Genomic DNA, 13,442 nt, shown 5'->3' on the forward strand with positions numbered 1-13,442 from the left:
TTATTTCGTTAGAATAAAATTATATTTAACTTAGGGGGGTGTTAGGGTTAGGGTTAGACTTAGCTTTAGGGGTTAATACATTTATTATAGTAGCGGCGAGGTCCGGTCGGCAGATTAGGGGTTAATACTTGAAGTTAGGTGGTGGCGATGTTAGGGAGGGCAGATTAGGGGTTAATACTATTTATTATAGGGTTTTTGATGCGGGAGTGCGGCGGTTTAGGGGTTAATACCTTTATTAGAGTGGCAGCCAGGTCCGGTCGGCAGATTAGGGGTTAATAAATGTAGGTAAGGTAGCGACGACGTTTGGGGGGGGGCAGATTAGGGGTTAATAAATATTATGTAGGTGTCGGCAATGTTAGGGGCAGCAGATTAGGGGTACATAAGTATAATGTAGGTTGCGGCGGTGTCCGGAGCGGCAGATTAGGGGTTAATAGTGTAATGCAGGGGTCAGTGATAGCCGGGGCGGCAGATTAGGAGTTAATAAGTGTAAGGTTAGGGGTGTTTAGACTCGGGGTACATGTTAGGGTGTTAAGTGCAGACTTAAAAAGTGTTTCCCCATAGGAAACAATGGGGCTGCGTTAGGAGCTTAACGCTGCTTTTTTGCAGGTGTTAGGTTTTTTTTCTGCCCAAACTGCCCCATTGTTTCCTATGGGGGAATCGTGCACGAGCACGTTTTTCCAGCTAGCTGCTACCGTAAGCAACGCTGGTATTGAGAGTTGAAGTGGCGGTAAATATGCCTGTACGCTCCCTTTTTGGAGCCTAACGCAGCCCTTCAGAGAACTCTAAATACCAGCGTTGTTTAGAAGCAGCGCTAGAAAAAAAACACGCGTAGCTAAGTCACCCCTTTGGCCGCAAAACTCTAAATCTAGGTGTAAGTGTGATGCAGGAATCCAGACGTGGACACGTTGCTCAGTGTGCCTAAACCTAGAGGGATATGGCTGCACCTCACTGACGAGGCCCACAAAAGGCCCGAAACGTACCTCTGGGGTTTTGCCGTTTCTCTCGTTCAGAGAGGGATTGCCTGGTATTTCGTGCTGGACTGTACTGTTAAGTCAGGATCAGACTGATATGGTACAGGAAAGTTCCTTTGTGAAAGGCACATTTTGAGTAAAACCAGCTGCTTCTTGGGTGGTAACTAGCCATAGAACAAGCTATTATGCTATTGTTCGTTCCCAGGTTGAACGCTTCTCTCATATTATTTTTGAAGAGATGTAAGTCTCCTTTTGACTCCACTGAAATTAAACGAGAAATTATAACCCCCAAAGTGCTATGTCCTTCTCATCTAGAAGGCAAAAAGCACTTACCTGTGGATCCAGCTGCAGGGCAGGTACAGCAACAGGTATGACAGACTCAGCCAACCTCTGACAGGGACCTGTAGAAAAAGAAAAGCAGAGTAACCAACCCTGCTTTTTTATATAGGGGTAGCATACATTTTGGAAGGTATGCAAGGACTTCCTTGCTGTCTTCCAACTGCTAAAAGCCACCATTACTCTTATTAAAGAGGATTACATGGACGCAGCATAGCCCCAATCATTGCTTGCTTTGAAAAGTACCCATTAAAGGATTAAATATCTTCAGACACCATCTTCGCACATCCTCCTGATGGGGTTTTAAGTGGGAGTGATACTTAACAGCTTTGGGGTGTTCTGTGCCTCCTCCTGGTGGCCATGAGTTGAATTCCCACTAGTAATTGAATGGATTTGTGGACTCTCCATGCCATTTGAAAGAAATAAACTTTTATGATTCCGAAATAGCATGCAGTTTTGGACACTTTCCAATTTGCTTCTATTATCAAATGTTGCACAGTCATTCACACTTTCATGGGAACAAGATCCTACTGAGCATGTACACAAGCTCTCAGGGTATACCTATACTAGTTTGTGATTGGCTGATGTCTGTCACATTATACAGGGGGCCAGAAAATGGGAGAAAAAATAAATTTGTCAGAAAAAAAATCTACTGTTTATTTGAAATGTAGAGGTGTTAAATCATTGTCTTTTTATTACGCATTTGTTAATTATTCAATAAACACTGAGATTGTTACTCTTGGATACACTCAAAATGTAACACTAATTAATAGAATACTTTTGTTTCAGGATCCTAAACACCCTGTGGAGAACTTGCTCAGTGAAAGCTCTATTCAGCCCTGGTTGATATGTCCTCAAGACCGAAGTCGACAGCTGAAAGTAGAGCTGCAGTTAGAACGAGCTTGTTTGATTGGATATATTGACATAGGTATACCAAGACACAATATATTGTAACTAAAGTAACTTTTTATGCAGATTTTATTTATTTTTAAGTACATATGTTACTATTCAAACTCCAGAATTCTGAAGTCATATAATGATCACTCCTAAAATGTGGCACATACAGTTTTGGCTCTTATATGTATATTTATATATACTCTCTTTACTGGGCTCATTAAAAGGGTCGGGCTGCCTAATCAATATTATGTCCAGATCCTAAGTACCATATACACTTGTCAACCTTTGATATGAACATGAGACTATTCCTTTGATTGCATAACTGACTATCTGTTCTGAACACAAGTTTACAAACCGTGCAGTGAACGTACAGAAAAAGGGATACTGGATGCAAACAAAAAGCTGTGCCTGTTTTTTGTTTTTTTGTTTTTTTTAATAGATCTAGCAAAATAATTTAAATATGAACAATATAATTTTGTATTTATCCGCTGTATAAGAAACTGCGACTTTCCAAAGAAGCCGTTAATGGATTATTTTGTGATAAATATAAAGATAATAATAAAGATGATAAAATATAAATTATGAATATGTCAGTATATGGCCGGATTTTAATACAATATATTTAATAATTATCCTTTAAAATAAACCCCCAATAAAAATGCATATACAAAACAATAAAATTAATGTAAATTCCTAAATTCTTTATATTGGTTAAAATTTATAGACACATTTAATTATATTTATAGAAAACCAGATATGAATCAAACTATACAGGTTTAAACTGTTATAATATGCTATACAAAGATCATAAAAATTACCTTATTCACAATTGAATTTCATTAAAATACCATAATGAGATACCAAGATATGATTTGATAACTTCCAGACAAATATATTTAAGCTATTTAGCTCACAAAAGATTCTATACAACTCTAATTAAAACACCAGAAGTTATATATATTTTTAATGTAAACAGCCAGTTTAAATGCCAATTTATCTAAGCTGAAACAAATTCTTTAGCAGCAATACGGTAAATTCTAAAATATATTTATATGGCTACAGTTATAAATTACTTGACAAACAAAAAAGAGAATTTATGCTTACCTGATAAATTTATTTCTTTTTTGACACGATGAGTCCACGGATCATCTCAATTACTTATGGGATATTCATCTCCTGGTCAAAAGGAGGCGGCAAAGAGCACTACAGCAAAGCTGTTAAATAGCTCCTCCCCTCCCTACAACCCCAGTCATTCGACCGAAGTTAGGAAGAGAAAGGAAAAGCCAAGGTGCAGAGGTGTCTGAAGTTTATAATAACCCACAACCTGTTGTTCAAGAAACAGGGCGGGCCGTGGACTCATCGTGTCAAAAAATAATTAAATTTATCAGGTAAGCATAAATTTTCTTTTCTTTTTTAAGACGCGATAAGTCCACGGATCATCTCAATTACTAATGGGATCCAATACCCAAGCTACAGTACACAGATGATACTGGAGGGACAAGACAGGGCACCTAAACGGAAGGCACTACTGCTTGAAGAACCTTTCTCCCAAAAGCATCCTCAGCCGAGCCAAAAGTGTCAAACTTGTAAAACTTTTTAAAAGTGTGTAGAGAGGACCAAGTTGCAAATCTGTTCCCCAGAAGCTTCATTTTTGAATGCCCATTAAGAAGCAACAGCCCTCGTGGAATGAGCAGTAACCTCTTCAGGAGGCTGATGTCCAGCAGTCTCATATGCAAAGTGTATGATACTCTTTAACCAAAAGGAAAGAGAAGCAGCCGTAGCTTTCTGTCCCTTACGTTTTTTCCGGAGAAAATAACAAACAAAGAAGAAGACTGACGAAAGTCCTTTGTCGCCTGTAGGTAAAATTTCAAAGCACGGACCACATCCAAATTGTGCAGAAGTCGCTCCTTCTGAGAAGAAGGATTAGGACACAGAGAAGGAACAACAATCTCCTGATTAATGTTCTGATCTGTCAGGGTGCCAGGAATCAGACTGAGACGAGAAGTGCAAAAATAATCACACCTTTATTAATAGCAAAAAATAATAAAAAGTCCACGAATCAAATAACAAGCCAGGAGACAAAACAATGCTGTTAGTCAGACAAGCCGAGTCAGGAGCCAAAGCGAATAGTCAGACGAGCCGGAATAAGGAACAAGGAAAACAGCAGAGTCAGGAACAAGCCAGGGATCAGAAACCAGGAAGGACATCAGGCAGCCAGGTAATACACAGGAACTCTCACAAACAGGTCTGAGACAATGCAAAGGCAAAGGATACTGAACAGAGGCCCTTTAAATAATAAGTGATGACATCACAATTCTGAGACTGCATCCTGTCTCACATGGATGATGCACACCAGTCTGGCCATAAAAGGAAGTGCAGGAAATGAGCAGCATCCCCCACAATGCACCATAGTCAGGAAGAGAGGTGAGTAAAATGGCTGCCAGCAGCACATGGCAAACACAACACAGAGAAAACCCTGACAGTACCCTCCCCTCAATGACCCCTCCCCCGCGGGAGGACCAAAGGCTTATTGGGGAAACGGGCATGGAAGGCACGGAGGAGGGCGTGAGCATGAACATCAGAGGAGGGAACCCAAGAACGCTCCTCCGGACCGTAGCCCCTCCAGTGAACCACATACTTTACACGGCCCCTGGACATACGAGAGTCAATAATGCTGCTGACATCATACTCCTCGTGGTGGTCAACAAATATAGGATGGGGACGAGGCAACACAGTGGTAAACCGATTACAAACCAATGGTTTCAAGAGGGAGACATGAAAAACATTGGAGATGCGCATAGCAGGAGGAAGGTCAAGAGCGTATGCCACAGGATTAACCCGTCCGAGTATTCGAAAAGGACCAACATAACGGGGAGCCAATTTATTGGAAGGCACACGAAGGTTCAAGTTGCGGGAGGACAGCCAAACTCTCTCACCAACCTGGTAGGAAGGTGCGGGCAGACGCCTACGATCAGCCTGGAACATTTGGCGCTGCATAGAACGATGAAGGCAATCCTTAATCTGCACCCACGTGGAACGGAGTTGCCGGAGATGCTCCTCCAAAGCCGGAATACCCTGAGACATGAATGAATCGGGCAACAAGGATGGTTGAAACCCATAATTCGCCATGAACGGGGATAACTTGGAGGAAGCATTAATAGCACTATTACGAGCAAACTCTGCCCAAGGTAACAGTTCAGACCAATTATTGTGGTGATCTGAGACATAGCAACGGAGGAACTGTTCCAGAGCTTGATTAGACCGTTCCGCAGCCCCATTGGATTGAGGGTGATATGCAGAGGAGAAGGAAAGCTGGATCCCCATTTGAGCACAAATGGAACGCCAAAATCTGGAGACAAACTGGCTACCCCAGTCCGACACTATCTCCTTGGGTAACCCATGTAAACGGAAGACCTCCCGGGCAAAAATTGAAGCAAACTCCTGAGCGGTAGGCAGCTTCATCAAGGGAATGCAATGTGACATTTTAGAAAAACGGTCAACCACCATAAGGATAACAGTATTGCCATTGGAAACAGGGAGCTCGACAATGAAGTACATGACAGGATGTGTCCAAGGACGCTCACCATTAGCAATAGGTTGAAGCAGAACCACAGGAAGACGTCGAGGAGTCTTATTCTGTGCACAATCTGAGCAGGAGGCAACATACGCAGCAACATCAGAACGAAGACCTGGCCACCAGAATTGTCGAGTGACAGACCAAATCATTTGGTTCTTGCCTGGGTGACCTGCGGCTTTAGGATAGTGGTAAGTGTGCAAAAGTTTAGTTCGAAGATTCTCAGGAACAAAACACTTACCACTAGGTTTCTCAGGAGGTGCATTGGTTTGTGCAGCCAGGATCTCCTCCCCCAAAGGAGAAGTCAAATTAGTACGTATGGTAGCCAAAATATGGTCAGGAGGTATAACAGGAGTAGAGACAGACTCCTCCTTGGACAGAGGCGAAAATTGTCGAGAGAGGGCATCAGCCCTAACATTGTTACTACCAGGCAGGTAGGAGACCACATTATTAAGCCGAGACAAAAATAGCGCCCATCTGGCCTGTCGGGGCGACAAACGTTTTGCTTCAGATAGATAAGTTAAATTCTTGTGGTCAGTAAGAATGAGCACTGGCACGCTAGTACCCTCGAGAAGATGCCTCCATTCCTTAAGTGCCAAAATTATGGCCAGTAATTCCCTGTCGCCAATTTCATAATTGCACTCCGCTGGAGACAATTTCTTAGAGAAGAAACCACACAGATGCAAGGAACCTTCAGACGTAGGACGTTGAGACAAGAGGGCACCTACTCCAGTCTCAGACGCATCGACCTCAAGAACGAAAGGCAGGACATGGTTAGAATGAGCCAGAACTGGAGCGGCAGCAAAGGCATTCTTAAGACTATCAAAGGCATTAATGGCAGTAGGTGACCAATGGAGCGGATCATTCTCTTTACGGGTCATGTCTGTGATAGGTTTGACCAAGGAAGAAAAGTTTTTAATAAACTTTCTATAGTAATTGGCGAACCCCAAAAAACGTTGAACGGACCGAAGACCAACTGGGCGAAGCCACTGCAGATCTGCAGATAACTTGTCAGGATCCATGGAGAACCCTGCAACGGAGATAACATAACCTAGGAAGGTTACTTGAGTCTGATGGAACTCACATTTCTCGAGTTTACAAAACAGGCCGTTCTCACGTAGTCTCTGAAGAACCCGTGTAACATCAGAACGATGAGCCTTAAGTGTGGGTGAGTGTATGAGGATGTCGTCTAAGTACACCACAACACACTGTTGCAACATATCTCGTAGGACATCATTAATAAATTCCTGAAAAACAGCAGGAGCATTACATAGGCCAAAGGGCATTACAAGATACTCATAATGCCCGCTCCTGGTGTTAAATGTTGTTTTCCATTTGTGGCCCTCCTTAATCCTAAAGAGATTGTACCCTCCTCTCAAATCAAGTTTAGTAAAGACTGTAGCTCCCTTGAGGCGGTCAAAGAGTTCCGTAATAAGCGGAATAGGGTAAGCATTCTTAATTGTAAGACGATTAAGACCCCTATAATCTATATATGGTCGTAACTTGCCACCCTTTTTCTTCACAAAGAAGAAGCCAGCCCCTGCAGGAGAGCAGGATTTGCAGATGATCCCCCGCAACAGAGCATCTGCAACATACTCCTCCATAGCACAATTCTCTGCAACAGACAGAGGGTAAACCCGGCCCCGAGGAGGAATGGCTCCGGGTTGCAGGTCTGTGGCACAATCGTAAGACCGGTGAGGAGGCAACGTACCGGCACGCACCTTGTCAAACACGTCTAGGAACTCTCAGTACTCCTCTGGCAATTGAGATACCGAAGAAGTGCACAAGACTTTAACTGGTTTCTGAAGACAAGTGGAAATACATTGCGGGGACCACGACAAAATTTCGGACCTGCGCCAGTCGAGACTGGGATTTTGCTTTTGGAGCTAGGGATAACCCAGAACAACCGGAAAATGCGGAGAGTTTATCACCTGGAACTGGAGGGTTTCAAAATGGAAAGCCCCAACAGCCATGGACAACGGAGCAGTTTCGTGAGTAACAAGTGCGGACTGAATGGAACTGCCATCAATGGCCTCAATAGCAAGCGGAACGGTCTAATCAAGCTCTGGAACAGTTCCTCCGTTGCTATGTCTCAGATCACCACAATAATTGGTCTGAACTGTTACCTTGGGCAGAGTTTGCTCGTAATAGTGCTATTAATGCTTCCTCCAAGTTATCCCCGTTCATGGCGAATTATGGGTTTCAACCATCCTTGTTGCCCGATTCTTTTATGTCTCAGGGTATTCCGGCTTTGGAGGAGCATCTCCGGCAACTCCGTTCCACGTGGGTGCAGATTCAGGATTGCCTTCATCGTTCTATGCAGCGCCAAAAGTTCCAGGCTGATCGTAGGCATCTGCCCGCACCTTCCTACCAGGTTGGTGAGAGAGTTTGACTGTCCTCCCGCAACTTGAACCTTCGTGTGCCTTCCAATAAATTTGCTCCCCGTTATGTTGGTCCTTTTCGAATACTCCGACGGGTTAATCCTGTGGCCTACGCTCTTGACCTTCCTCCTGCTATGCGCATCTCCAATGTTTTTCATGTCTCCCTCTTGAAACCATTGGTTTGTAATTGGTTTACCACTGTGTTGCCTCGTCCCCGTCCTATCTTTGTTGACCACCATGAGGAGTATGAGGTAAGCAGCATTATTGACTCTCGTATGTCCAGGGGCCGTGTACAGTATTTGGTTCACTGGAGGGGCTACGGTCCGGAGGAGCGTTCTTGGGTTCCCTCCTCTGATGTTCATGCTCCCGCCCTCCTCCGTGCCTTCCATGCCCGTTTCCCCAATAAGCCTTTTGTCCTCCCAGGGGGAAGGGGTCGTTGAGGGGAGGGTACTGTCAGGGTTTTCTCCCTGTTGTGTTTGCCATGTGCTGCTGGCAGCCATTTTACTCACCTCTCTTCCTGACTATGGTGCATTGTGGGAGATGCTGCTCATTTCCTGCACTTCCTTTTATGGCCAGACTGGTGTGCATCATCCATGTGAGACAGGATGCAGTCTCAGAATTGTGATGTCATCACTTATTATTTAAAGGGCCTCTGTTCAGTATGCTTGGCCTTTACGTAATGTCAGGGTGCCAGGAATCAGACTGAGACGAGAAGTGCAAAAATAATCACACCTTTATTAATAGCAAAAAATTATAAAAAGTCCACAAGCCAGGAGACAAAACCAGAGCTGGTAGTCAGATGAGCCGAGTCAGGAGCCAAAGCGAATAGTCAGACGAGCCGGAACAGGCACAAGGAAAACAGCAGAGTCAGGAACAAGCCAGGGATCAGAAACCAGGAAGGACATCAGGCAGCCAGGTAATACACAGGAACTCTCACAAACAGGTCTGAGACAACGCAAAGGCAAAGCATACTGAACAGAGGCCCTTTAAATAAAAAGTGATGACATCACATTTCTGAGACTGCATCCTGTCTCACATGGATGATGCACACCAGTCTGGCCATAAAAAGAAAAGCACGAAATGAGCAGCATCCCCCACAATGCACCATAGTCAGGAAGAGAGGTGAGTGAAATGGCTGCCAGCAGCACATGGCAAACACAACAGGGAGAAAACCCTGACACGATCAGAAACAACCTTAGGAATAAATCCTAATTTAGTACGTAAAACCACCTTATCTGAATGGAAAATAAGGTAAGGAGACTCATACTGTAATGCCGAGAGTTCTGATACTCTTCGAGCAGAAGAAATAGCAACAAGAAATAAAACTTTCCAAGATAACAACTTAATATCTAAGGAATGCATCGGCTCAAACGGAGCCCCCTGAAGAACCTTGAGAACTAAATTTAGACTCCAAGGAGGAGTAACAGATTTAAACACAGGTCTGATCCTGACCAAAGCCTGACAAAAGGATTGTATATCTGGAGCATCTGCCAGACGTTTGTGTAACAAAATAGACGAGGCAGATATTTGACCCTTTAAAGAACTTGCTGACAGACCTTTCTCTAAACCTTCTTGAAGAAAGGACAAGATTCTAAGAGTTCTAATTCTACTCCAGGAGTAGCCCTTGGATTCTCAGCAAAAAAGGTATTTACGCCAAACCTTATAGTAAATCCTTCTCGTTACAGGTTTACGAGCCTGTATCATGGTCTCAATGACCGAATCATAAAAACCCTGCTTGGATAAAATTAAGCGTTCAATCTCCAAGCAGTCAGCTTCAGAGAAACTAGGTTTGGGTGAAGAAATAGACCCTGAATTAGAAGGTCCTTCCTTAACGGAAGTCTCCAAGGTGGCAGAGATGACATTTCTACCAGATCTGCATACCAAATCCTGAGAGACCAAGCCGGAGCAATTAGTATCACCGACACCCTCTCCCGCTTGATTCGAACAATAACTCGAGGAAGAAGCGCAAACGGAGGAAATAGGTATGCTATACTGAAGGTCCAAGGGACTGCCAGAGCAGCTATCATTTCCGCCTGGGGGTCTATGGACCTCGAACTGTATCTCGGGAGCTTGGCATTCTGACGAGATGCCATTAGGTCTAATTCCGGCTGACCCCATTTGAGAATCAGACTGGAGAAAACCTCGATCAGAAACAACCTTAGGAATAAATCCTAATTTAGTACGTAAAACCACCTTATCTGAATGGAAAATAAGGTAAGGAGACTCATACTGTAATGCCGAGAGTTCTGATACTCTTCGAGCAGAAGAAATAGCAACAAGAAATAAAACTTTCCAAGATAACAACTTAATATCTAAGGAATGCATCGGCTCAAACGGAGCCCCCTGAAGAACCTTGAGAACTAAATTTAGACTCCAAGGAGGAGTAACAGATTTAAACACAGGTCTGATCCTGACCAAAGCCTGACAAAAGGATTGTATATCTGGAGCATCTGCCAGACGTTTGTGTAACAAAATAGACGAGGCAGATATTTGACCGTTTAAAGAACTTCCTGACAGACCTTTCTCTAAACCTTCTTGAAGAAAGGACAAGATTCTAAGAGTTCTAATTCTACTCCAGGAGTAGCCCTTGGATTCTCAGCAAAAAAGGTATTTACGCCAAACCTTATAGTAAATCCTTCTCGTTACAGGTTTACGAGCCTGTATCATGGTCTCAATGACCGAATCATAAAAACCCTGCTTGGATAAAATTAAGCGTTCAATCTCCAAGCAGTCAGCTTCAGAGAAACTAGGTTTGGGTGAAGAAATAGACCCTGAATTAGAAGGTCCTTCCTTAACGTAAGTCTCCAAGGTGGCAGAGATGACATTTCTACCAGATCTGCATACCAAATCCTGAGAGACCAAGCCGGAGCAATTAGTATCACCGACACCCTCTCCCGCTTGATTCGAACAATAACTCGAGGAAGAAGCGCAAACGGAGGAAATAGGTATGCTATACTGAAGGTCCAAGGGACTGCCAGAGCAGCTATCATTTCCGCCTGGGGGTCTATGGACCTCGAACTGTATCTCGGGAGCTTGGCATTCTGACGAGATGCCATTAGGTCTAATTCCGGCTGACCCCATTTGAGAATCAGACTGGAGAAAACCTCCAGATGAAGTTCTCCCCCGGATGAAACGTCTGCCTGCTCAGGAAATCCGCCTCCCAGTTCTCCACCCCTGGGATGTGGATTGCTGACAGGCAGCAAGAATGAGCTTCCGCCCACTGAATTATTTTGGTTACCTTTGTCATTGCTAAGGAACTTCTCGTTCCTCCCTGATGATTGATGTAAGCCACTGAGGTTGTCTGACTGGAATCTGATAAACTGAACCGAGGCTAATTGCGGCCAGGCCAGAAGAGCATTGATGATCGCTCTTAGCTCCAGAATATTTGTAGGAAGAAGAGACTCTGACTGAGTCCAAACTCCCTGAGCCTTTAGGGAGCCCCATACTACCCCCATCCCTGAAGGCTGGCATCTGTTGTCACGATCACCCAGGATGGGCTGCGGAAGCAGGTTCCCTGAGAAAGATGATCCAGAGACAACCACCATTGAAGAGAATCCCTTGTCTCCTGCTCCAGTAGTATTCGAGGAGACAAATCGGTATAATCTCTGTTCCATTGCTTGAACATGCTTAATTGAAAAGGTCTGAGATGAAACCGAGCAAACGGGATGATGTCCATTGCAGCCACTATCAACCCGATCATTTCCATACACTGAGCTACTGATGGTCGAGGGGTGGATTGAAGTATTAGACATGTATCGATAATCTTTGATTTCCTGACTTCTGTTGAAAGAGAATCTATTATGGTTCCCAAGAACTTTACTCTTGTGTCTGGAACTAGAGAACTCTACCAAATTTACCTTCTACCCATGAGACTGCAGGAAGGAAAGTACCATCTCTGTGTGGGACTTTGCTTGATGTAATGACGGCGCCTGGACTAGGATGTCGTCCAGTTAAGGCGCCACCGCTATTCCTCGTAAACGAAGAACAGCCAGAAGGGATCCAAGAACCTTTGTGAAAATTCTGGGAGGTGTAGCAAGACCGAAAGGAAGAGTCACAAACTGGAAATGTTTGTCCAGAAATGCTTATCTTAGAATCCTGTGATGATCCTTGTGAATGGGAACATGCAGGTAAGCGTCCTTCAAATCCACAGTTGTCATAAACTGACCCTCTTGGAGTAAAGGAAGAATGGAACAAATTGTTTCCATCTTGAAGGACGGAACCCTGAGAAATTTGTTTAGACTCTTGAGATCTACAATTTGGCCTGAAGGTTCCTTCTTTTTTGTTGACCACAAAGAGATTGGAATAAAACCCCTGACCCTGTTCCTGAATCAGAACTGGGACAATCACTCCCAGATCTGAGAGGTCTTTTACACAATGTAAGAACGCCTCGTTTTTTGTCTGGTCTGCAGATAATCCTGAAAGTAGAAAGCTGCCTCTGGGAGAAAGACTTTTGAACTCTAGTTTGTATCCCTGGGACACAATCTCTATTGCCCAGGGATCCTGAACATCTCGAACCCAAGCCTTATAGAAAAAAGAAAGTCTTCCCCCTACAAGATCCGGTCCCGGATCGGGGGCATGACCTTTATGCTGTCTTTGGCTCAATGGCAGGCGTCTTGGACTGTTTACCTTTATTCCAAGCCTGACTTGGTCTCCAAGTAGGTTTGGGCTGATCCTGCTTGGCGGAGGAAGAGTAAAAATTTCCCTTGAAATTTAGAAAAGAACGAAAATTATTCTGACGTCCTTTTTGCTTGTTTCTCTTATCCTGAGGGAGAAGAGGACCTTTACCTCCCGTGATATCAGAGATAATTTCCGCTAGGCTGGGTCTAAACAAGGTTTCCCCCTTGTAAGGAATAGCTAAAAGCTTAGACTTTGAAGATACATCCGCAGACCAAGGTTTCAATCATAAAGCTCTGCGGGCTAAAACAGAAAAAACCTGATATCTTCGCTCCAAGTTTAATAATTTGAAGGGAAGCATCCGTAATAAAGGCGTTGGTAAGTTTCAGAGCCTTTATCCTGTCCTGAATCTCTTCCAAGGATGTCTCAGTCCTGAGAGACTCAGACAGAGCATTAAACCAATAGGCTGCCACGCTAGTGACGGTAGCAATGCACGTAGCTGGCTGCCTGGTGAACATACATCTTCTTAAGAAGACCTTCTAATTTCTTGTCCATAGGGTCTTTAAAAGCACAACTATCCTCTATGGGAATAGTAGTTCTCTTAGCTAAAGTGGAAACAGCTCTTTCCACCTTAGGAACTGTTTGCCAAGTCTCTTTAAAGGAGTCCAC

At 43.9% G+C, this 13,442-nt stretch overlaps 1 protein-coding gene across 1 annotated transcript in view; it reads left to right on the forward strand.

The window, feature by feature from the left end:
• XNDC1N (XRCC1 N-terminal domain containing 1, N-terminal like) overlaps positions 1 to 13,442 on the forward strand; it is a 446,185-nt gene that overhangs the window by 126,807 nt on the left and 305,936 nt on the right. Inside the window, exon 3 of the mRNA XM_053705638.1 lies at positions 2,097 to 2,235. Coding sequence (XP_053561613.1) covers positions 2,097 to 2,235 — 139 coding nt within the window. The remainder of the gene's footprint in view (positions 1 to 2,096; positions 2,236 to 13,442) is intronic.

Source organism: Bombina bombina, chromosome 3, assembly GCF_027579735.1.
Source record: "Bombina bombina isolate aBomBom1 chromosome 3, aBomBom1.pri, whole genome shotgun sequence".
Lineage (NCBI taxonomy): Eukaryota > Metazoa > Chordata > Amphibia > Anura > Bombinatoridae > Bombina > Bombina bombina.